Source organism: Eleutherodactylus coqui, chromosome 2, assembly GCF_035609145.1.
Source record: "Eleutherodactylus coqui strain aEleCoq1 chromosome 2, aEleCoq1.hap1, whole genome shotgun sequence".
NCBI classification, from domain to species: Eukaryota; Metazoa; Chordata; class Amphibia; order Anura; family Eleutherodactylidae; genus Eleutherodactylus; species Eleutherodactylus coqui.
In genome coordinates, this window is record NC_089838.1 from 202,125,558 (window position 1) to 202,151,948 (window position 26,391).

Consider the following 26,391-nt stretch of genomic DNA (forward strand, 5'->3'; position numbering starts at 1 on the left):
TTCTGCATCTCTGTCTACTGCCCTACTTGTGGCTCTCTGCTCTGCTAAGGACCTTAGACTAAATTTCCATTCCTGCCTCCAAGATTTTTCCAAAGTGGCACCAGTTCTCAGGAATGTTTTATCCCAAATAATCAGGTCAATTCCGAACACCCAGAGCCTTAAAGGGGTCGTCCCGCGCCGAAACGGTTTTTTTTTTTTTCAACAGCCCCCCCCGTTCGGCGCGAGACAACCCCGATGCAGGGGTTAAACAAGAAAACCGGACAGCGCTTACCTGAATCCCCGCGCTCCGGTGACTTCTTACTTACCGGCTGAAGATGGCTGCCGGGATCTTTTCCCTCGGTAGACCGCAGGGCTTCTGTGCGGTCCATTGCCGATTCCAGCCTCCTGATTGGCTGGAATCGGCACGTGACGGGGCAGAGCTACAAGGAGCCGCTCTCCGGCACGAGCGGCCCCATTCAGAAAAGAAGAAGACCCGGACTGCGCAAGCGCGTCTAATCTGGCGATTAGACGCTGAAAATTAGACGGCACCATGGAGACGAGGACGCTAGCAACGGAGCAGGTAAGTGAATAACTTCTGATAACTTCTGTATGGCTCATAATTAATGCACAATGTACATTACAAAGTGCATTAATATGGCCATACAGAAGTGTATAGACCCACTTGCTTTCGCGGGACAACCCCTTTAAGCATGCCCTAAAACACATCATTTTAAGGATGTCTACCATATTCCCTAATCTTATTCTTCTCCATTTACCCAGCTTTTGTTTTCCTCTTTGGAAATCTGACCCTTTTTATCCCAGTGCATCCCTTTACCCTGTACACCGTAATGCGCTTCATATCTGTATATACACAGATACCACCTGGTGACTGGTCCTTACGGTTTTATGCATAATACCCTATGTATATAAAAGATGTCTGGACCATTGTACAGGACAAGCACTTATACCTCTTGCCACCCCAATTTCCTTAGGTCTGTAAGGTCTTGCAAGCACGGACCTCACCCCTATTGTTCAAGGTGCGCATTGGTTTTTGTGTATGTACCCTCTGATATATAAAGCGCTGCACAGTATATTGGTGCTGTATCAATAAATATTTATAAAGATTATTACTATTGAGATAATTGATACATTCACACAAATGAACCAGGACTTTTGCGGGTGTGAAAATCATGCCCACAAAATGTGACAAAGCGAAGCCATTAATTTCAATGGCTTCATTTTCACAAGTGAGTTTCTCGTGCGATATTCCTACGTGCGAGAAAAGATTGGCGTTGACCCAACTTTCTCGCACAGTTTTTTTTTTCTCTGCGCAATAGTGCGGGATTTTTACAGTAAACAAAAACGGAAGCCTTCTAACTTTGTCCACAAATACACTCTATTGCAGCGAGCGTATTTGCGCATATGTTCATCTTTTTAAGCCCTAAATGCTTCCTCGGTCATCATACGCTACATCTAGATCATTCAGACTATGCACTGCGCACGGAGTGTTGAACTACACTTTCTATCACTTGTTTTCTATGTAGATTGTGAAGCCGTCTGTATTTTATACATCTTAAGGCTCTGGAAATGTTAGTTATGGCAAGACAGCTTACAAAAAGTATAGTGGCTCATGATCTTGAACTGCGTAGGGCACTATTATCCAAGTGCTAGCGGCACCGCTAATGCTTGCAATTTACCGCTTATTGCCGGGATGAACTTGCAAGTTCAGATGTAGCCCAGCAGTTGACGGTAAATCTGAGTATTAGCGGTGGCCATCAGCGCCCGTGTAATAGCACCATTAGTGGCTGCATTGTGTCTACAACAGATCTTACACATTTTATTGTTTATAAATGCCATTCAGTTTAATTTTGTCTTTTTTATACATTGATTTCCTGTGACAACTATGTAATGCATTGACTCACTAGAAAAAATATTGTCACTGACAATACTGAAGGCTATAAAATAATGCATAGTCCTGACTGATACTGCTATTATAAAGTACTATTAATCTCTTAAATATATCTCTTGTGTTGTCAAGAAACAGAGGAGGCTCTCATTGTCCATCACTGTCAACCCTTTTATAAAGTCTGTCCAGGACCTTTGAATGAGCTCGGTAGGACCCTAGCAGAAGGTTGGCCATTCATTTTAGATGCTGGCATCTAATACTATATGTTCTCTGCAGCAATCCCTGCAGGGGAAATGAGTGCTTTGATGGGGCAGCCATCCAAGAAAATAACTGATTACTGAGGGTTCTTGAAGCTGGACCTAAGGTGATAAGCCTGTCAGTGCGTCAGCTTCAAACTGATAAAGGGTTGTCGTGGTGAAAGAACCCCTTTAAAGTTACACACTAAGGGGCAGATTTATTATTACTGGTGTTTCATACTTTGGAGTAAAATTAAATCCACATGCACCACATTTAAGACAAGATGCATGTCTCAATAAATTTAGCACATCTTGGGCTGTCTTTAAGTTGGAGAATGAAATATATGTCAAATAGAGCATCTGTAGATTTGTATAACCTTTTACACAATTTTCTGGTTTAAACCGTAATAAATTTGTCAGATTGTTTTTGCCCCCACCCTCTGAACCTAGTTTTTTTCTTGCAACTTTTATTTAAAAAGCTAATAAACTTATAAGTTATTTAAAAGTTAAGTTACTTATTTTTTATTTTTTTGTTTTAGTTCGTGTAGGGTACTTGAACTTGTGATTGTTTGATTGTTTATACAGTATAGTGCAATACTACAGTATTGCATTATACTGCATTTTGTCATCCATCGCAGCCTCGGGGCCCTTCAGAAGGTCTCAAGTTGCCATGACACTTAGATGGCACCCCACGATCTGATCATAGGGAAAACATTCGGAACATCTCAGTCTTGAGTGGGACATTTAAATGCTGCTGTCAGAATTGACTGTGATATTTAAAGGGTTAGCAGCCGCAATCAAAGTTATCTCTGATCGCTGATTTTGCAGGTTGGCGTCAGCTGCCATAGATGGCTGACATCCGCCATGAATTGAGCAGGCTTGGCTCATAAGCCCACTCCATAGTGACACCCAATGTGCGGTGTATATTTGCAACACACGTCAGGAAGGGTTAATTCATTTTTATCTTGGGTTGCCAAGGGGACCAAAACCAGCAATTTTGATTTTTTTTATGGCATTCATCACACAGGATAAATAACATAATATTTTGATAGTCTGGATCTTTACTGACTCAGTGATATGAATTGTGTAATTTTTGTGTTGTTTACATTTTCCTATGTAATCAATTGAAAGAGGAGGGGATTGAAATCTACGCAACACAAGGGCACATTCTTTACAGGTGTAAGAAAGGCAAATACTGTACATCTATATAGGAAAGGGTTCTTTATAGTTACAGCGTCTTCACACATAGCGGAATGTTCCAAGGTGGAAAAATCTGCATCAAAATACACATGTCTAGCATATGGATTTTTACGCGGATTGGTAGCGAAACATCTGCGGAACTACAAACGGCGGAATCCACAACAAATCAAAATGTAAGACAAGTAGATTTTTCTGCAGAGTTTTCCACGACATAGTATTCTGGCAGCTGTGAAGTATCCTTACAGTGTATTCACACATGGCAGATTTTGGGGCGAATGTGCACCAAAATCCGTGTCAAAATATGTAACATTTGAAGCAGATTTTTTCATACATCTGCTGCAGATCCACACCAAAGGTGTGGATTTGATGTAGAATTTGACTATTCTAATGGTGTGGATTTAGTGTAGAGTTTCTGCAGCAGAAAATCCGCAACAAAATGAACATCAAACTATGGAATGTCCAAGCCCAATAGTGGCAGACTCTATGTCAGCATTTATAAAAAGGGTTATGGTTATCTAATAACAACCAGTATTGTGGGTTCTAGATGATCTAGCACTGTGTTCCCCAACTCCAGTCCTCAGGGATCCCCAACAGATCATGTGTTCAGGATTTCCTGAGTATTACACAGGTGATGTAATTATTGTCGGTGCCTCAGATATTGCAACAGGTGTACTCATCATAGGATGTCCTGAAAACATGACCTGTTGGTGGTCCCTGAGGACAGGAGTTATTATTTGCTAGACCCCTGATCTAGCAAATAATAATGAAAAATAGATTGTACAGGTCTTCTTGTCTTTTGTTCAACCTATTTAACTATGTCATAATACACTGCATTATGTTCTTCATTGCTGTGTATTGTACTGTCAGCTTTACAGTCTTCTGGAAGTCATAAAAAATTCTACAGCTGTGGAATGATGCAAAATAAGAAAAAAAAGTCTCACTTACCACAAAGCCAATCACAGGCCTCAGTGATGATTCTGCCATCAACTGCACATGACTATTGAGGCATGTGATTAGCTGAACCGTTACGTATACAATAAACAGCATATAATTGCAGCCAGCTTCTTCTGGGTTTGGGGTAGCAGGGACCAGGGCTTCAGCGCTGGACTGAAAGAGGTAAGCATGCCTTAATTCCTTATTTTACACCATTCCACAACTGTAGAATTTTTCTTTTTGAGTCTTGAGGTCCCTCATTAGGCACCTGAATGCCATGTTAACCCCCCAGCACCCCAGGGAATACTTCTCTTTGACTAATTGCTTAGATGCCACAGTCTCTATTGACCACGGCATCTGAGGTGTTAACTGGCAAGCTCAATGTTATCTCTGATCCAGGTGGGTGTCAGTTGTATAACACATCCAACACCCACCATGTATGCAGTGAGCTCATCTCTAAAGTCTACTTCATATACTACATGTATGTGACATGTCATTAAGGGATTAATATATTATTATTAGACTCACTTCTGCTCATGATATGAAGGAACTGCTGACTTTCACATTCAAAATAAGGGCCCGTTCAGACGAGCGTGTTTTCGCGCGCATATACGTGCGCACAAAACTGCGCTCCTATATAAAACTATGGAGTTCCTATGAAGTGTTCACATGGGCGTGTTTTTAGCGCGTGCGAATGCGTGCAGCAACGAATAAAGGACATGCGTACCAGTTTGCTCCGTACTGCGCTGCTCTTAACATTGGCTCCTATGGGACACGCTGCACGCGAGTCCGGTCCTGTGAACGACCCAATAGACAGCATTGTAAATTATTATTTTTTTAAAGCCGCCTGCAGACGAGCGGGTCGGATCCGGCGGCGAGAATTCTCGCCGCGGGACCCGACCCGAGAGCCTGCAGTGACGAGCGCGTACTCACCTGCGCCTGGCGGCCCCGGCTCTTTCATGTGCCGGCTGCCGCGCAGCCGGCGCATGCGCAGACCGTAGCTGGCGGCCGGGTGAGTGCGAGCCCTGCACAAAAATAGGACATGCCGCAGTTTGTTTGCCGCGCGAGATTTCGCGCGGCCAAACCGCGGCCGTCTGCATAGGAGTGCGTATTGTAATGCACTCCTATGCAGACTTTTAGCAGTGGAAATCCCGCGGGAAATACCGCCGCGGGATTTCCGCCCGTGTGCAGGCGGCCTAATGCTAAAGCTAAATGCTTTTGTGTCTTTCCCTTGGCATAAAGCACTCCATGTTGTGTTCCGGATGTGTTTGGTTGTAAACAACAATAAACGATGTGCAGCCTGTTATATAAAGGAAGAAACTTAGTAATCCAAAGTTCGCTGGGGCGCCAAAGAAATCGTGTGTCTCACAACTATCAATACTTAAAATACTGCCGCCGTGTATATTGGCTGGGATGCTGATACAGCTCAAGGTATGAAGCGCATCTACATGCGCTCCATGCAGCCAACATCACATTTGCTAACACGCATATGTAAAGCACGGACCTTCGTTCACGCGCATTTTTGCACGCACGTTCAAACGCATTAGCGCATAGGCTCGTCTGAACGGGCCCTAATACTGAGAGAATTTATGGGCACAATTCTGGAAAATGTTTCAAAAGTGGGTGGGGCCGGGGATTGGGTATGAAACCACCCACAGCTCAACAAATTTACTATTATTTACACCAGAAACTTGTGTAAATTATAGCACATATGTATTTCAGATCATACAGAAGATTTGTATTTATAGTACATGGACTGGTCAAAAATGTGCCAAATTATTACGAGGCAGAAGCCTCTTAATACATTTGTTGCATCCTACACTAGCACACTGCTACTAAAGACTGGAATAAGATCGCCAGTCATTAGTAAATATCTATCTATCTATCACGTATCTATCTGTCTGTCTATTGGGTATAGAAGTATGCTTATTTTAGAAGCTTGCTTTAGCTTTTCAATCGCCTGTGCAGAATCTTCTGAATGGAGATGTCTTCTTTCGGTTAGAATGTTGGGGTCTATTTTTCTGCATCTGAATGAATTAGTGATGATTTCAATACGCCCTACAGTTTTCTTCTCAACTCTGGAAAATGCATTTTCAGTTTTTCCATGCAATGGAGTTTCTCTCCCCTTCTAGATAGCGGAGGCTTTTTGTCTCGAGATAGTATAAGGTCTTTAAGTATCAGTGTCTCTTTGTGGCGTAGCCTGTCTCTCTCCCTCCCTCCCTCCCTCCATCTGAAGCGTGAAGTGAGAGTTACCATGGAAACGCAGCAAGAACTGCGAACTGTATCCCAGTGCATTCAGGATAGAGGGAGGGAGAGAGACAGAAGAGAGAGTGACTAAAAAGAGGGAGATGAAGAAGATAGTCTGAGGAGGATTTAGAAACAGAGAAGTTATGGAATATTGAGAATGAGGGAAGAAGGAAACAGATAAAAGATGTGAAGTGTGTCGGAACTAGCAAACAGCATCTCCCATCGGTAGTGAGGACACTAGTGGAGCTACTGCATGCGACGCAGTCAACCTGCATTACAGAAATCCATTGCTGTAGATTATTATAGGCTGGTGCAGTAGCTGCAGTTCACCCGCTACCCCGTATGGCTGTGCCAGGGGTCTCAGCAGTCGGCTTTCAGAATGAAGTCAAGACGCAGGGTTGGGAAGCTACTAGCGCAGTGCGATCCCTCATCTCGGGAGTATGAGGAGATGGTTGTGGAGAAACGGCGGCTTCTTCCGGACCCTCGCCGCCTGCTGGATAAGACATGTAAGGTCACTTCTCTTTTTCTTCCAGCTCCCCCACCTCCAAAGAGAGCGCCAAGCACCACTCTTACCCTGCGATCCAAGTCCATGACAGCTGAGCTGGAGGAACTAGGTAAGATGGGGCAAATGTGGCAGAATGCTAAACTTAGCCAGGGCACATGTATTAGTAGTTAAACACTATGAAACTGCAATTACTTATCTATTTGTAGCCACTCCTTCAATTAAATGTAGACATTTTTTTTAAAGTGTCATTAGGAATGCTTAATTATTGCAAGGGTCAAACGCTCTTGTTTGTAGACAATAGATGAGAGCTTGCAACAGAAACCGGGAAGAACGCTCGATAGGTATGTAACTGTCATATGATATACAGAGCCTAACCAGTAAGGCATGATACTGGCCGGAGGATACAGTATTACTGGAGTACAACCTGCTGATATGTGTTAAAGGCTTTCAGGCTAAAATGTCAGGCGATTGTATGAGATTGAAGAGAGATCGACTTGATGCCTGTGGAAGTGTGACAGTGCAGTATGACAGTGCATTTAACTGGTAGAGTCCCTCAGTCTCATTCATATGTGCAGATATTGTTACTATAGTACTGTCAGAGTTTCTCATCCTTTGTGTATTTTCCATATGCATTATAAATGCTTGCTAAGTGTTTAATATATTGCAAGAATTTACCTTCCCAAGTACTTCCTAAACAATGCAAATGACTTATAAACCCTGACTTACTGCATGTTGAGCATTCAGCAATCCCTTTATAGTATATTTTAAAAGAAGAGTGTTATATAAAACCCTTTAGCATTAGAACACCGTGTTCATGAATTATATATTAACAGTGCATTTTCACTCTGATAGACTCTTGGGGAAAACATACTGCAGGTTGGGAAACCCTAGTAGGATGTTTAGTAGAGATGAGCGACTATACTCGCTAACGCACATTACTCGAGTGAGTAGTGCCTTAGCCGAGTATCTCCCCGCTCGTCTCTAAAGATTCGGGGGTCGACGGAGGGCAGGGAATGGCGGGGGAGAGCGGGGAGGAACGGAGGGGAGATCTCTCTCTCCCTCTCTCCCCCCCCCCCCCCGCTCCTCCCTGCTCCCTGCCGCAACTCACCTGTCACCCGCGCCGGTCCCCGGATCTTTAGAGACGATCGGGGAGATACTCGGCTAAGGCACTACTCCCTCGAGTAATGTGCCTTAGCGAGTATACTCGCTCATCTCTAATGTTTAGTCTATGGCCCCATTCAGATGGCAATATTTAGTCAGTATTTTCTATTAATAGTTGTAAGCCAGAACCAGAAGGGAGTCCAAAATACTGAAAAGGTGGAGATCTTTCCATTATACTTTTCTCTGTGTAAGGGCAAAAACACATGGGTGCATACGCTAATACACTTGCCGCTATGGAGTGCATAAGCGCATGAACTGTGTTTTTTCTTTTTCAAACTATTCAAATTCCATGCTAGTGCACACAAGTTAAAAAAAAAAAAGCAGGAAGATACCTGCCCTATCTTTCTTGCGTATTATTACCTATGTGCGAGAAAGATTGGGCAAGTCCTATCTTTTCTCGCACGTACGATTAAACAAACAAGAATCCCTGATAGTGGAAACGAAACTATTGGAATCAATGGTCTCGTTTTGTCCCGTTATGCGGCCGTGATTTTCACAGCCGCATAATGGGACAAAATCACATCCATCTAAAAAAGCCCTAAGCTCCTGGGTTTGGCATAAACACTGATGCAGAATACTGACCAAAAACAGCTGTATAGAAAAGAATTTTAGCCGTGCAAAAAAACAAAATGCACCTAAAAAGATAGGACATCAGCAACTGAAATTCTCTGCCGCGCGAAAAGATAAGTCCTGTCCTATGGGAGACTATGTGAGCCATCTGGCAAAGGAAGATGAAGGGATTTCCCCACAGCGGGGAGAGAGAGCGATGATGGGAAGCCCTGGGGAAAGCCCCTTCTTCTCAGCAGGGCTTATCTTCACTGCAAAAAGAAAGGGATGAAGGGAAGCTTTGGGGGAACTGCCTTCATCGCTGGGGACTCCATTTCATAGCGGGGACATAGGGGTTCCCCTGCAGGGGAGTATTAACAAGTGCAATACTGGTCTGAGTTTTTTGAACCAATATCATACTCACCTATGTGAATACAGCCTCAAAATTCTGCCATTCAGAGGATGGGTGGGAAGATGGGTGGAGAATGTATGTTTTTTTTTCTTTGTCTATATACTTTGTGAATATATATAATTTTCTTAAGAAAGGTCATTAAAAAGCATGGAATTAAAAAAAGAAAGAAAAGAAAGCAAGGTGCCCTATGTACAGAATGCCAGTAATGTATAATTTTCAGCTAATCTCATATATTGCATTTTATAATATTTATATGCCTTATTTTTGTTAACATGAGTGTAACATTATGTTATAGTCCATATGTATGCCCCTTTATGCTGTTATGAGGGGGAAAAACATCCCACTTTATAACTGATCTTCGCAGACAACTAAATAAGTACATAATCTAAACTGCATTTTCTTATGAAGCACAACTTTGTTTTAATCGCATCTACTGATCAACCTATCATAGAGTAAACTTATTTCTTTCTTCCAGAACGACTGGATGAGATTTTGGTAGCTTCTGATCCCTCCATGAGACCAGAGATTGCTGAGGCTGACTCACGAGCCGCTACAGTAAAACAGCGACCAACAAGCAGACGCATCACCCCAGCTGAGATAAGTGTAAGATCAAGATCAAGCAGCAACCTCACCTAATATACTTTACACTACTTTATACTACACTACTGACTATAAGCTCTCCCACATATACACTCATTGTCAAAAAAAAATCAAGCCCCTAGAAGAAGTTGTCGCTTTGCTGCAAAACTCGGCATGCAGTTACATCCCAGGTAGATATGCAAGTGATTAGAGCTGTGTCGCGATTAGATGAACAGTCTTGCTCCCTGAGGTCCTAAAAGTCGTTCCACCCTTGGCCTATAGAAAGGTTTCAGAAGCTATTTGTGCGTAGTGGACCTATTTTTCTTCTTGTGTGGTGCTTGTTGACCACTAGATGCGTCTAAAACACAAAGAGATTTCACCCAGTTAACAAAGTTTGAGAGGGGGCACATTATTGGGATGCGAGAAACTGGATGGTTGTATCGATGAATTGCCGCTACCTGGGTCAGACTGTTAGGAGGTGTTGCGACCAGTGGATGTGTGTGGACATGTACACAAGTCGACCGGCTCAGTACGCCCTCAACAGGCCACCAGTACAGAGAATTGTCTTATTGTACCACAAGCACCTTCAACTCTTGCGTTGGGACCATTGTTACAGGCCCCTGTGTCGGTCAGAACCCTTTCCAGGTGCTTGGCTGAAGGACATTTGGTGTCATGGCGCCCATTATGTGCACTGTCTTTGACACCCACACACCATCGCCTTCATTTGCTGTGATGTTGTGAACTACTAAACTGAACTGCTATGGAGAGTAACCAGGTTGTTTTCAGAGATCTAGTCTGGCCACTTACGATGGCCATGTTCATGTCTGAAGGCCTACAGATGAGTGCTTCAATGCTGCTTTTCCTATGGAGCGGCACATTGCCCCCATTGGGACCATCTGGGACGTCAACTTTGACAGCCTATGAGTTTTCACAATACAGAGGCTCAGTTATAGCGAATATGGAGCTATATGCTGCAGGATACCATATACAACTTGTATGCCTCCATGCCCGCCCGTATCACATCTTACATCCAAGCTAGAGGCAGTACAACAGAATACTAGAGCCTCCATGCCTGAACATATCACATCTTGTATCCAAGTTAAGGCCTTAGTCACACGGGCGTTTTTTCACGCGATTTGCGGATCGCATGACGGATGCGCATCCGCAAATCGCGTGACCGGTGCGCGCAAGTCGCCCGCAAATCTGCTCCTAGCCGCGTTTCATTAGAAACGGGCCAAAGCTGTTCAGCGCATTGCATTCAATGGAGACGGCAATAGAGCCGGCTCCATTGAAAGCAATGCGCTGCGGGCGAGCCCGGGATGAATTGTCGGGAAGGGCTTAAATATATAAGCCCTTCCCTGCAATTCATCCTAAAATGTGTAAAAATAAAAAATATATATATACTCACCTTCTCCCGGCAGCCGGAGCTCCGCGCAGCCGTCCTGCAGTGGGTGTGAAGGGGGTGTGAGTCAGACCTGCCCCCTGATTGGCTCAGCGCTGAGCCAATCAGAGGCATGTCTCACTCACACCCATTCATGAATTCATGAATGGATGTGAGTCAGACCTGCCCCTGATTGGCTCAGCGCTGAGAGGCAGCAGTCACTCACCCATTCATGAATTCATTAATGGGTGTGTGAGTGAAACCTGCCTCTGATTGGTCAGGGCTGTGACCAATCAGAGGCAGATCATTCAGCAGGCGGGGATTTTAAAGCCCCGCCGGCTGAATAGTGCCGAGAAGCAGTTCAGGAGAACTGACAGCGGCCGCGGCTGGACTCCGGCTGCAGCGGAAAGGTGAGTATACAATTTTTTTTTATTTTAACACATTTTAGGATGAATTGCAGGGAAGGGCTTATATATTTAAGCCCTTCCCGACAATTCACCCCGCGCACGCCGGCAGCCCATTGCTTTCAATGGAGCGGCTGTATTGCCGACTCCATTGAATTCAATGGGCAAACATCGTTCTTCTCTGTCACAGCTGTTACAGCTGTGGCAGAGAAGAATGATTTGTCTTCTATATGTTCTCAATGGGGTCGGCGCTGCTGCCGCCGGCCCCATTGAGCGCATATAGAGAAGAGAACAGGAATCGCAGATCGCAGATAGGTGCGATCTGCGATTTCTGTTCTATAATTTATCGGACGAGCGCATAAAAAGCGCTCATGTGTCCGATACCATTGCAAAGCAATGGTTTTATAAAATCGCCGGACGCATGCGCATGCGAAAATCGCGGCTAAAAACGCCCGTCTGACTAAGGGCTCATGTCCACGGGCAAAATGTGATTTAAAATCCGCAGCGGATCTCCCGCGTGCGGATCCGCACCCCATAGGGATGCATTGACCACCCGCGGGTAGATAAATACCCGCGGATCGTCAATAAAAGGCATTTAAAAAAAAATGGAGCATGAAAAAATCTGGACCATGCTCCATTTTCATGCGGGTCTCCCGCGGGGACGGCTCCCGCGGGCTTCTATTGAAGCCTATGGAAGCCGTCCGGATCCGCGGGAGACCTAAAATAGGAATTAAAAGCATTTACTCACCCGCAGCGGACCGCGAAGCTCTGCTCTTCCTCACGGCCGCATCTCCCTTGCTTCGGCTCGGCGGATGTGCCCGGCGCATGCGCGCGGCACGTCGACGACGTGCCGGCGACGTGCCGCCGGCGTCAGGAATTCATCCGCCGGCCGAAAATGAAGATCCGGCCGTGAGGAACAGCTGACCTTCGCCGCCCGCTACGGAAAGGTAAATGCTTTTAAATTTCTATTTTCAGCGCTCATGTCCGCGTGGACATGAGGCCTTAGGCCTTAGAGGCGGTACAACAGGATACTAGAGCCTCCATGACTGCCCGTATCACATCTTGTATCCAAGCTAGAGGCGGTACAACAGGATACTAGAGCTTACCTTCAGGGGTTCAGTTTTCTGCAACAAATTACCCTTTTGCTCTGATATTATAATAAATAATAATAATCTTTATTTGTATAGCGCCAACTTATTCCGCAGCGCTTTGTTGTAGTGTAATCACTTATCTTATATCAACGTTACAATCACTCAGATAAAGTTCAATTCCATTCTGACAACTCCTGTTAGGTGCTTGATTATTTTTGACCAGGAGTGTATATTGATTTTTAAGTTCTTTGTTTGTTCATGCTCTTTTATTCCTATTCGTCTATTGTAGTCACTACTAGAGAGACAGGGGATTTCTTCACATGCAATATCTCAAATCCCTGGTGAAAAAACTCATATTTCTCTCCACCATGGGATGTCTCGGACAAAGTCTGTGGGTAAGTTAAAGCAAATCTTTGCTCAAAAATAAATCTAAACTACCTGACCACCATACTTTAAAATCAGTATTATGCGGTTGGAGAGTTCAATAACATCAGATTATTATGTGTCCATTTATTACATAAATGTTGATTACTGGGGTGATACACCCTTACAAAACTCCTTATTAGTTTTATTCATGTCTAAAGCGACATTCAGATCCCAGACAAACCAAGATGGCCAGATCTCTTCTCTAACTATCTGATGTACACTGTGCATTGATAATCTAAGACCATACAGACCATAATATGCATCAGGTAGTCAGAGAAGTGATGCAACCACCTTCATTTGTCTGAATCTAGAGGGTCGCTTTAAAGCTTAGTTGATAAGGGGAATTCAGCCTTCCCAATAATTATCCACCCCACAAATTAAGTAGACTTGCTAGAGTTGACTTTTCTAGAAGAGTCTGCAAAACAGCACAGCTTTTCATGAGCCATAGTGTTCATTTTTGACTGACTTTTCATCCATCATGGAAAGCCAAATCCCCTCAAGGCTCTTGGTTTCCTGCTTTGTCCTTTTTATTGGTTAGATATTGCTGGAATCCCATAGAAAAACAGATGTCTACTTTTAAAACCTTGGCACCAGGCATCGTAAATGTACACTACTAGAGGTCAGCACTTAGCACCTAGCACTGTATATTTACTGTGCTGTGATCAAATGGGCACATGGGTTTTGCACACTCAATTTAACTCTGGGATTGACTGAGATTGACAATGGTAGGGGTTGGAGAAAACTGTCTTCTGGATATTTTACATATATAATGCCATGATCACTATTGATATGGGCTCTATTTTCCTCCAGATCATCAGCCTTGGAAACATGTCATCAAAGTTATTATGCAGTATGATTGCAAAATTGCCTGCTACTCTGTCAGCTTAGGTTGTAATTTTGTGTCTGCCTACAGGTGAAGATGAGAAATTTTCAGATTCATTCCTTGATGGACGATTTCCACGCAGCACCTCCATGCAGGATTCTTTAAGGGAAGGTCCTATAATTCCACCTCCTCCACAGAAATCTGCTCCCCCACCTCCATCCCCGTATTACTTTGACACTGGACCACCGCCAGCTTTTTCTCCACCACCCCCTCCTGGTAGAGGGTATGATACAGTGCATTCCAGCTTTAAACCAGGTTTTGAAGCCAGACTCCATGGGCTTCCACATGGAATGGGATCTGCAGAGCTGTTAAGTATGGATCGTGCGCTACCTCCTCCTGATCGTCAGAAGCGTGCTCGTTCCATGATCATTCTTCAAGATACATCTCACCTTCCTGTAGAACCCACAAGCATTTCTCGACCTGGCCCATCCCCAACACCTCCAGAAAAATTGAAAAGAAGAAGTCGGGCTGCGGACAATCCCTATGCTAATATGGGTTTGTTTGCACCAATGAAGCCACAACGCAAAAAGAGCCCCCTTGTGAAACAGCTTCAAGTTGAGGATGCACAGGAACGAGCTGCTTTAGCCATGGCTGGGGGTTATTCACGTGATCCCTCGCCATCTCGACGTAGTCCCCGACAGAGTATGATGGAGTTAGGAAGTGCGCACCACGATCCATTAGGTAGTCCTTTTGCAACAGCACTTGCTGGGGTAATGAAAGAACGTGAGCGACGGCTGGATGAGAAACGTAAATCCACAGTCTTCCTCTCTGTTGGAGCACTGGAGGGAACACCACCTTCTCCAGACCTCCCCTCTCTGCAACCTTCTCGCTCTGTTGATGAGCGATTGTTGGGGAGTCGTGATGTTCTCCTACCTTCTCCAGGTTCTTCACTTAAGTCTTTGATGTACAGCAGTCCTCATTCTACATTCATCCACCCTCTTACTGGTAAGCCCCTTGATCCAAATTCACCTCTTGCACTTGCGCTGGCCGCAAGAGAACGTGCGCTTTCTGCCCAGGCACCCTCTCCTCCTCCACCAAGGACACCTACTCCAGTAAGGAGCCCAGATTCTGATAGAGCTCCTCCACTCTTTCTGGAAATTCAAACCAAAGAGGAGGAGGTGGGAATGGAGATAGAAAGATCAGCATCACCTATATATAGCCCTTCTGGAGTAGCTGTGAAAGGTCAGTGGGGTGTTCCATTAAGAAGAGATGGAGAGGGTCGTGCTGAAAAGAGTCCAGAAAGACCCGAGAGCAGGGTAGAGGAAAGGAAACCTATGATTCTAAGCATTGTTGACACCTCTCAGCAGAAAACAGCAGGGCTTATAATGGTACACGCTACCAGCAATGGGACAGAAGATAAAGAACAGGAGGCACCAGCTATGACTGACCAGCGAGAGGCCACACAGACACAAGATACTGAAGACAAAGCTCCATCAAGCTCTTCTTCTGATAAAACTCTTGGTCAGGGAAGCTCGGAGGAGGAAGTGGAGCCTTTTGGGACTAATAATCTGCCACCAGCCATGCTGTCCTCAAGTGATGAGGAAACTAGAGAAGAATTAGCAAAAATTGGGCTATTGCCTCCTCCTGACGCTTTTGCCAATGGAGTCCTGGTCACCAAACCTGGCACCCCCATAAGCCAACTGACTCGGCCTGGTACTTTGGCTGTGCCATCTGCCAAGCAAGCTAGTGGTGTACCACCCTCAGGGAAGCCTTCTGATGCCCCTTTACCCCATCCAGAGTCAGCTACTGACTCAGGTGTGGAGGAAGTGGACACCAGGAGCTCGAGTGACCACCATCTGGAGACCACGAGCACCATCTCTACTGTGTCCAGCATGTCCACTCTATCCTCAGAGAGTGGGGAGCCCACTGACACCTACACCTCGTACGCCGATGGTCAAACTTTTATACTCGAGAAGCCGCCAGTGCCTCCAAAGCCTAAACTCAAGTCTCAACTGATGAAGGGCACCGTGACCTTCAGGGACCCCCTGCTCAAGCAGTCCTCGGACAGTGAGCTTATTGCCCAGCAGCAACATGCAGCGGGCCGTCCTCGCTACCTCTTTCAGAGAAGATCTAAGCTATGGGGAGATCCAATTGAGAGTCGGCCTCTTTCACATGGGGGCCCTGTGGAAATAGAAAAACCGTCTGTAATTGGAGAGATCAGTTCTCGACTTCAGCTGCTAAACAAGGACACACGGTCACTTGGGGAGGAGCCATCAATCCCGGGAATGGACCCCGGCAAGAAATCTCCAGTGGTGGCGGCTCGGTAAGAAGAGATCAGTTAGAATAAAAGTTATATAGATTAAAGAATAGTTTGTGAGAAATGACTGCTAGTAGAAATATACAACTATAATAGAAATATGAGGCAAATAGTTTATTGCTGTGATACAGTGAAATATCTAGCTAGCATTTTAGGAAGTTAGATTATCTTTGTGATCATGATAATAGTGTTTTAGAATTCCACAATTTAAAAAACAGTGTTTTATGTCAGTCTTATCATTATACAACAGTACCTATAAAATGTATCTCTCTTTAGTTTCTTTATTGTACATTGGGAAGCACTATTGAACCGCTGTGGATTTCATTTTTATTTTTTATCACACTACAAAATACACTTTATTTTCAAAATGAAAACCAATCTCTACAAAGTAATCTACAATAAAGGCCCTGTCCGGTTACAATGAACTTTTTAAAATATGAGCCAAATGTGTTAAAACAATAAAACGGGTACTTAAGCTTCTCAGTCCTGGTGATCCAGCACTGAGATTCTCCTGGTCTCTGATGACAGCGAAAGTCAGCTGAACGCTGCCTGCTAATAAGAGGCCGCAGCGTCCCTGCACATTCTCCTGGCATCAGAGCTTACATACTGGGCACCATGATGCCAGGAGTTTTAACCCTTTCTAATCCACTGTCTGATGTCTAAAGACATTCTGATTGAAGTCTGTACAGCTCCGATGTTGGAAGACGTCTGGCAGGGTATTCTTACTGTATATTACTTGCTGCTCTGTTGTCAGGGCCTCTTCAGCATGTCCCATACTGCAGTACTGGCTCTAGCCAGCAGATGGTGGTATTGTATAATGGTAGAAAGAGAAAGCCCCCTAGGAAACCCTGAATCCAAAATTGGATTGCAAAGGATTAAACAGTGATGCTGTGGTCTCTGATTGGCAGACAGTGATCGCCTCACTTTTGCTGTCATCATAGACCGAGAGAATCATAGTATTGTAGCACTGGATTGCTAGGGCTGAGGAAATTAAGTACCTGTTTGCTTTATTGATTTAAACCATTTGACTCATATTTTAAAAAGTTCATTTGAAACCAGACAACCCCTTTAATGGCAACAATTGAACGCAATATAATTGCATGTGTAACTTTTTTTAGGAGAGACAGGAGAGAATTTAGGAGAGACAGTTTTTGGCCACAATTATAGCCTGGAGTGTGTGTGGACAGGCCTTTGTCAGTGTCCCACATATAAGGCTGGATTCACACTTTTAGGTCCAACTGCTAAGAGGCACCCCCACAGGCTGACATCATCATGCTTCATAGTGATAGTAGTTTGGTTTTATGTTTGGCTTATGCCAAAACATAGATGTAAATTAGATGGCCCATTAAAAAATGCTATCTCCCATGTGCTTTATGTCAAACTGTAGCTAAGATGTCCTATGAGTTTTTCATTAATAGGATTCTGTTTGCTATTACTTCATGAAGCTGTGACTGCTGAAGCACCTGAGCATTAGTATCCAGAGTCCCTTTCCTTTAAGCACTCATAACTTTTGAGAATAGTATTTTCTGAATGATTAAATGAACTACAAGGACTGATCAACAGTTGGATCTTCCACAAATAAAGGTGGGGTCCCACAAAGCGGCGGCTACATGCAGTCAAAAACCAAGTTGGTAGTTTTAGATATGATTTGGATTTGTCCTATAAGGGGTCTTTCACTCATGCGGAATATTTCTGCACCAAAATCCGCATGCATATATGCAGGAAATGGAGCAGAAATATGTAGCACCAGATTAAGCTGCGTCTTTAGATGCATTTTACAGAAATATTCCACACGTGTGAAAGATTGTTTGATATGTGTTCACTATTTTGTATTTAGCACTTGAAACTTTCTAGAGATTTGTTCTCATTTTTATAGGTGTAAAAAAGTGTAATTAAAGGGGCTTTCCAGGAAAAAACTATAGATGAACAATCCTCAGGATAGGTCATCAATAGTTGATCGGCCAGAGTTTGCCACTTGGGATCCCGTCCAATAAGCTGAGCACGTGCCCACTGTCAGAAACGCTACACACAAGGGTCGGAGTGGAAGCTGCTGCTCCAAATCCTGTGTAGTGGCTAGTGCTTGTAACTGCATCCACAACTCTCATTGGGTGCCGCTCCTGCAGTCACAAGCACTGGCTACTACACAGGGTCAGGGTAGCAGCTTCCACTCTAACCACTGTGTGAAGCGTCACTGACAGTCGGCACCCGCTCAGCTGATCAGTTGGGATCCTGAGCGGCGGACACCAGTTGATCAACTATTGTTGACCTATCCTCGGTATTCATGGCATTTTGCCAGGAAAACCCCTTTAAATGCCATGTAATTCAATGTTACACAATAAAGCTGAAGAAAAGTCTCAGTTGGGAGATTACGTATTATAGGTGCTGTATATCATCATGCCTAATAGTATTGTCTTCCATTCTTCACTACCTTGTTTGTTATATGCTATAACATCTTCAGATTTTCAAGGTATTGGTTTCTTTTCTGACATAGCATCATGCATATACACTGTGTAGTATATATCATATTCTTGTCATGTAGGTTATTTTCTCTAACCCAACAAAATAATTTGTAAGGCACTTTAATCTGCAATACCTGAGGTTTCTCAGTCTCCTATATTAACATAAACTTATCTAACTATGTTCAATGCATACTAAGATAGATGCATGCCTTCTTCATGTATAGTATAAGAATCACATGGTTCACACTACGTGTTCTACTGTTACCCATAGGTTGCTTATTTGTGCTCATCATATATACTACTTTGTTCATGGAGATGCTTATTTTCTGGCTTTTCCTTTACCATAATGCACAGCTTGCCCATTGCGTTATAGTGAGATGCTCTATCTATTCTTGACTTTCATCTCCATTAGCCACCATGCACTGCTGTTGAAATGTTACTGTTAAAACCTGCCAAACCATCCATTACTTTATTGCAACATTTGAAGACATTTGACAGCTTCAAAGATTATTGGTTTTCTAGCTGAAAAAAAGTCATTTTAAAGGGAACTTGCCACCAGGTAGATTTGTTTTAGATGAGGATCCTGGTATGATGTCCAAGTTCACCTAGTGTGCCCTACATGGCATTCTGTTATCTGTTGGCTCAGCCGGATGGCTGCAATGACTCCGAAGGAGGTTAGGTGGCTACATATTTTCCAGTTCTCTGATGCCCACTTTAGACGACCCTTTAGTAAGTAAAGTTGTGGCCAATATGTAATATGGTCCATTGTGATCCAATAATGTAAAGGGGTCTGACTAGTTCCATTTATCTACATCTCTGGTTGTACAGTAGTTTGGCACTTTTCAATTTGCGATAGTTTTATTGTATTTTTATAATGTTTCATTATTCCTGATTCATTGATAAAGAATGAAAATGTTTAGGAGATGGCACCATGTGGCACCCACATGGTATCCAGTATAACATTTAATAACTCCAGAGATTAGCACTAGATATGCATGAAATTATGTGTTATATCAGGCTCATTGCCAGAAAGGGAGTCCTGTGTGCTGGCCAGATCCCCTCCAACAATTTATCATTTATCTAATATTGATACAAATGTCCAAATTACATGCATTATGTTTTTATAAAGATGATGGGTAAAACTCATGTGAATGATTGGCTCCATATTAAAGCAATGTCATTACCCATCATTGCTACGGTAGTACCACAACCAAGTCAGTGCCCCTCATATCCTAGGAGATGCATCCTAAGATTGGTTAATGTCTGTACATCTTACCGTGTTTCTGTGGTTATCGAGTAACTTTGCTTACATTACAGAAAGGTGGACAACCACTCGTCATGAAGTTTTTTATTGGGTCATGACCCTTTTGACATAACCAACCACTAGCACAGGCATTAGCACCTTCCAAAACCATTAGTGAGACAGTCTGCCTATCGCTCTGTCTATGTTCTTACCATGTACTCTTAGCCTTGGATGCTTCTTTTAGAGGCCAGGCCCACTAACTTGTGCTAGCTGTGATTAATGGTCAAATTGCTCAAACACTGAAGCAGTCACTCACAGGGGGATGAGTTTAGTCAGTTGTCACTGATTGATATGGGACAAGCACAGTAGTGATCATATCTATAGGAATGTAATGCATGTCATTTTAGTCATGTGCAATATATTGATTACATTCCATAGTGCTGGAGGGTATAGGCCAGCACTCATGAAGGTAATTAACTCAATATAACATTAACATTTATATATTTCAAATTATTATAGATGATATTGGAGTAATATTTACATATTATATGTCCAGGGCAAGTTTAAGATTTGTTGGATGTCCAAGAGCAAAATAATTAGTGGGAGCCCCTATCCCACTTCTGGATCCTGGACCCCACCTCATTCTATATCATAGCCACATAGAGGAGAGTTGGTCATGTACGTGTGTGGCCCTCTCCACTCAAAAGAAGTATTCCAGCCTAAAACATCTATCCTCTATCCACTGGATCAGTGCTAAATTTTAGATCGGTGGATGTCTGACCGCTAGAATCCCCAATGATCCACTAGAATGGGGACACTAGTCCCCGTGGCTCCAAGTCAGACAAGCAAGTAGAGATTTGAATGAAATTTCAGTCATCCATACCAGTCTATGGGACTGATGGGAACAACCAAGTCCAGCACAGCAATTCAAGTTCCTCCTTGCCACAGTCAAAATGAGAGAGTCATGCACATGTGTGTTCACTTCTTCTCAACTCAATAGGACTACTTATTAGTATTTACAGTACCAGTGTTTCTGGTGGCACAATGCGCCACTTATAATATAATATATAGTGAGTGACATCATCACATGTAACTGACTGAAGGACCTGTTATGACAATTGGAGTTGGTCAAAGTATTGAAGGACCTGTGATGACGTCACAGGGGCAGAGCTCAGAGCTCCAGTGATTCAGCTGCTCGCTGAGGTGAAATCATGGCTGAAATGAAGGACTTGTGATGACATCAGCGTCATGTGATCAGGGGTGGAGCATGTAACTCACTCTTTCAATGAAGGACCTGTGGTGATTTCACCGTCATGTGATCAGGGGCAGAGCATGTAACTCAGTCACTCACAGACAAGAGATCGTTAGTACTTTGATGACCAAATGATCATCAGGAAATCCTCGTTTTCCTGAGATATAGGATCCCAGAAGTTAGCAGTGTTTACTGTGCCTATATAACTAGTGACTGCAAGGAGCGAAACTAAAAAATGCTGGACCCATAGCAAGCTTTTGAAAGAGCTTCCAACATTTATATTTTGGAGCCCTTTTACATTTTACTACAGACTTTCTCCTGTGTAGCTTCCTACATAAAAGGAAGAAAGAAAAATAGAAAGAAGTTAAGGCTAGGGAAAGCAAGTTATATTTCCAGCTCATTTGATTCAGGAGCATTCTGCATGGACACGTTGAATGTCTCAAAGGGCATTTCAGCTAGGAAAGAGTGGGCCAGGGTTTATCATGCAGAAATTAGCATTTTAATTCTTAGGATGCCTACCCACTAGCGATATTTTTTCCTGTGATGCGAGAGCGATGATTATGAAACCAATGATTTTCAATGGTTTCATACTCATTTGCGTTTTTTCACTGCAGCCTTGCAGCGCAGAGAAAAAATCTGCGCTATCGCTCAATGTTTTCAATGGGGCAGCTGTGGCAGAAGTCCAGGATGCTATCCCATTGCTTTCAATGGGGTCGGCGCTGCTGCGGTCCCAATGAAAGCAGTGGGTTGCAGGCAACCCCTGCAGCAATGATTTTCGGGGAAGGGCGTGAAATATAAGCCCTTCCCTGAAAATCATCCCTAGCTAGTGAAAAAAAAATTATATACTCACCTCTTCGCCGCTCAGGCGCGTCCTCCGGCTGGCTCTCCGCACTACTGTGAACCTCTTTCAGCAGGCGGGGATTTAAAAATCCTGCCTCCTGAAATGGTTGTGCTGATTGGCTAAGCGCTCAGCCAATCACAGGCAGCACACAGCCATTCATTGATGAAGCAGAGTTTTCAGGTAGGCACCCTTACACCATTTACAATATTGCTAAGCAACAGTCTACAATTTAAGCTCTCCGTGTTACTACTGTAGTGTGAGAGACGTTACATTGTAGAAAGTTTTGTAATGCAATAAATGTCATTTCTAATTTTCAAATCAATTGTAATTTCATTATTGTTGCCATATGATGCAACTTTCATGGATGCAATTAAATGTATATTTTTATACCGGATCTTTGGTTAAACTGTCAGCTATTATTGAGCAATTCTGAAAGGCTATCAATTTAGGGAGGGCACAGCAATTCTACAAAATCACCAGAGCTCAATTCTAATTCAAAAATTGTGGGATTGTTTTAAAAAAACAGTTGAAACACATTATAGGAATCCATGCAGACACAAATATTGGACCCTGCGTGACAGGGACGGGGCCACAATGCAGCCAATAGCTGCTCTGGTTTGTGGTTTTACAGCAAATCAGCATAGTTTTCAAATGATGGTAAACTTTGAGCATAGTTTACCTGCAATACACTATTGGATTCCTTCCATAAAATAATCTATACAGTTGTTAAGGCAGTGGGGGCAAGTATCACACAGCTGTATTATGGCTGCAGTAACCAGACCCCTTGCAGTTTTACTGAAATCAACTTAGATCTCCATAGAACCTTGTAGCAACACTTAGCTATTCACAGTAATAGGGACTTTGCAATGAGTCCGTATTGTGGCCAAGCAACTTTTTCCGCTTTCTGCAAAACTTGCTGCATAGTGCAATAAACACTTCAGTTTTTTTTAATTGTTTTTATTATAGCATAGTGAATGTCAAATGGGAAATAAATAAATAATTTGTGCCATGGTATTCAGAAAATAAAAAGAGGTCTTTTGGGTTGCTTAAAAAGCATATCCTGGGCATCAGACATTTGGAAATTAGAAATCCGAGAGTAGATTGAGCCATAGTCAGCTTTCTCCATAACACTGTTCTGCATATCACCTGTGGGCCTCTCATTTTTTTAGGGGGGTTTTACGCTGGACAGTGGAGAATATCCAGTTTCCAATTTGTACATTGTATTAGCATATTGGGCACTGAACAGAGGGAGAGAAAAGGCTCTACACTTATTGGGCTGCATGGAGTCAGTTTTACTTTTTGGGAGACATGACAGTTCTTCTTTAAGAGACTATTGTTACATATAACTAGTCCCTTTTAAGGAACACTGTTGGAAGCCAACAACATTGACTAACTCCTCATTCCAAAGTCTGGTCACTCTTTTATGACTGTGGACCTATCGTATTCTTTGCATTAGTACAGCTGAATATATGAAACTTTGGAATAATTTCTATTAGGGTAAAGTGCGTTTTTTACTGTACTATTTGCACGCGCAAAAAATATGCAATGGTGCTTTTAGCCATTGAAATGACCAATTAGTTTAATGAATTCAAGATGTGTTCTTTCCCGGCACAAATACACCGGAATATAAAACATGCTGCATAGTTTTTTATGGATACAAAATACGCAATAGGAATTATGGATACAAAATACGCACATGTGAACAAACCCATTCGGTTCTATTTTCTGCGTATTGTGTAAGCAAATTTTTCGTGTGTAAATGTGTGCGTAAATACGTCCATGTGAATCCAGCTGAAGAGCGTATTCAGATGTCCGTATTCAGCTGATATACGGTGTCCCTCTCTGCAGGGGGAGGATGCTGGAAGGGCCTAGAGCAGTGCACTGAGCTTCTCTCTACTCCTCGCCACTTTTTGCAATGGGAGGGGGTTCTGGAACTTAGCTCCACCCCCTCCCATTGCAAATAGTGGCAAGGGGTGGAGAGGGGCGGGAGCACAGTGCACTGCTCCTGGCTCTTCCCGCCTCCTCCCCCTGCAGAGAGGCACACCGTATATATCAGCTGGGCGTGAAAACCCAGCCGATATAGGGACATCTGAATAAGGCTGAAGGCTAATTTCACACAGACTAATTTTGCTCAGCCCAAAATTGTGTTCACCAACATGCGATGTCCCCAACAACATGTGAGGCATTTTTGTGTTAAAAACGCCTCGCATCACTTCGGGAGAACAATCACAGAGTGTTTCCCATTGTTAGCAATGGGTAAACCTCACATTGCATTTTCGTGCACCTTGCAAAGTGTGTGATGCTGTGCCGGCCCCATTAAAAACAATGAGTGATGCATTCCCAAAGATAGGACATGCTGCGATTTTCTTTTCTCCCACGCCACAATGCGGGAAAAAATTTGCTCATGTGTATGACTCCAATTAAAAGAATAAGGGCTCATATTCGTGCAAAGTTTGTGCATCATGTGATTTTCTCAGCCTCAGACAGTTTTACACACAACACCTGCTAGAAAAATGCAATACAGTTTTTGGGGCATTTTCATCCTTTATATTTCCTACATCTTTTGCAATCCACTTTTGGCTTTGGCAAAAAAAAAATTGCATCAATAACTACCATAAAAACTACAGCATTTTTCTAAAAATCGCTGCGTGTAAAAGCATCGTAAGGCTGCCTTCACACTGGCATGAAAATCGCGCAACATTTTCGTTGCACAAATATGAACCCCATTCTTTTGAATGGGTTCATACACATTAGCAATGTTTTCCCACATGGCAATGCAGGAAACACAACGCAGCAGGTGCTATCTTTCTGCAAGATCATCCATTGCTTTCAATGGGGGTGGCAGCAACAGCGCTGGCCCTATGGAAGCAATGGGAGAACTCTGAGAAACTCTGCCGCGGCTGCGACAGCTGCACCAGGGAATTCCCTTCATCCCCGCAGTGGTGCGAGGCTGTTTTCACATGAATCTCGCATCCATGGGGTTTTCACATGAATGCGGCCTGATATCGCCCTCGCCTGTGTGAAGGAACCCTAAGGCCGCCTTTGCATGAGACAGAAATGCTGCAGAAATTCAACAGCATTTACAGTACAATCCATCTGCAGAGATTTTGAAAAACATTGCCGATTAGAGATGAGCGAGTATACTCGCTAAGGCACTTTACTCGAGCGAGTAGTGCCTTAGCCGAGTATCTCCCCGCTCGCCTCTAAAGATTCGAGGGTCAGCGGAGGGCGGGGAGAGCCAGGAGGAACGGAGGGGAGATCTCTCTCTCCCTCTCTCCCCCCCCCCCCGCTCCTCCCTTCTCCCCGCCGCAACTCACCTGTCAGCCGCGGTGGCCCCTGAATCTTTAGAGATGAGCGGGAAGATACTCGGCTTAGGTACTACTCGCTCGAGTAAAGTGCCTTAGCGAGTATACTCGCTCATCTCTATTGCCGATTTTATATCTGCAGCATGTTTTTTATACTGTGGAATTATGCTGCGGATTTTAGCCTTTGAAATACAAGGGTTAAAATCCGCAGCATTTCTGCAATTTAATACACTTGTACATCCGCTGCTTAGGGCTCCTTCACGAGTGTAGTTTCAGTGTCTAATAGAACCAATGGTTTCCTATAGAAGCGTTCACATGAAGGAATTTTAGACGTGCAAAAGGCTCACACCTAACAAAGATTGGGCATGAGACTGCAAAGCTCGCATCTAAGGTCTATGGTGCGTTAAAAGATAGGACATGACCTATCTTTGGTGCAAGCTGCGCAGGAGTTTCCATAGACTCCTATGGCAGCTGGATAACACGCACCATGCAGCTCCCGATCGTGTGAACAGGCAATTTCACTGCTAATTAAGCTCGAGACTTGATGACTGGAAATCGCCTGTTCACGCTATTTTCACCCGAGCGTTATGCAGTTTTTTTGAAAAGCACGCTCATGTGGATGAGCCTACAATAGCAGGGACTTTTACTGCCTTGGCAAACCAGTAAGGCTTTGTTCACACCCGCATCAGGACTTCTGGCACTGCGACAGCTACGACAGATCCATTTCCACATACCAAGGCGTTTGGTCAGATCTCATTGATCTGTAATAGGGTCAGCTTTCTGTCAGGACTCCGGGGGTGTTGACTGCAACCTGTGCTACTCTAGTTGTCAAAAATACTGTAACCCCTGATGTACTTCCTAACAGAGTCTTTGCCAGGTGACATGTAAATGTTATATGCTAGAGTAGAGTAGACATAAAATAGTCAATCTATAGTATGAGCCTACTGGATAAAAAGTACTATTTTTATATTTCAGTTTCTGAGGTATTATCTATGTGAGTGTTTCCTTATATTGTCTTGCTAAACAGTATGTACAAAGTTTCTACCCACAGTAGTAGTAATAATAGTCCAAAATATGTATCTTAGTAATTGACTGATGAAATAAAAATAACATATTGTTTTTATTATACATATAATAAGAACATT

The 26,391-nt window shown here is 43.5% G+C and overlaps 1 protein-coding gene across 4 annotated transcripts in view; it reads left to right on the forward strand.

The window, feature by feature from the left end:
• Positions 1-26,391, forward strand: part of SHANK3 (SH3 and multiple ankyrin repeat domains 3) — a 412,785-nt gene that overhangs the window by 370,736 nt on the left and 15,658 nt on the right. For all 4 annotated transcript variants that reach the window (XM_066592225.1, XM_066592227.1, XM_066592226.1 and 1 more), the window contains 4 exons: positions 7,035-7,115; positions 9,601-9,728; positions 12,870-12,975; positions 13,920-16,152. In XM_066592225.1, the coding sequence (XP_066448322.1) occupies positions 7,035-7,115; positions 9,601-9,728; positions 12,870-12,975; positions 13,920-16,152 (2,548 nt within the window). The remainder of the gene's footprint in view (positions 1-7,034; positions 7,116-9,600; positions 9,729-12,869; positions 12,976-13,919; positions 16,153-26,391) is intronic.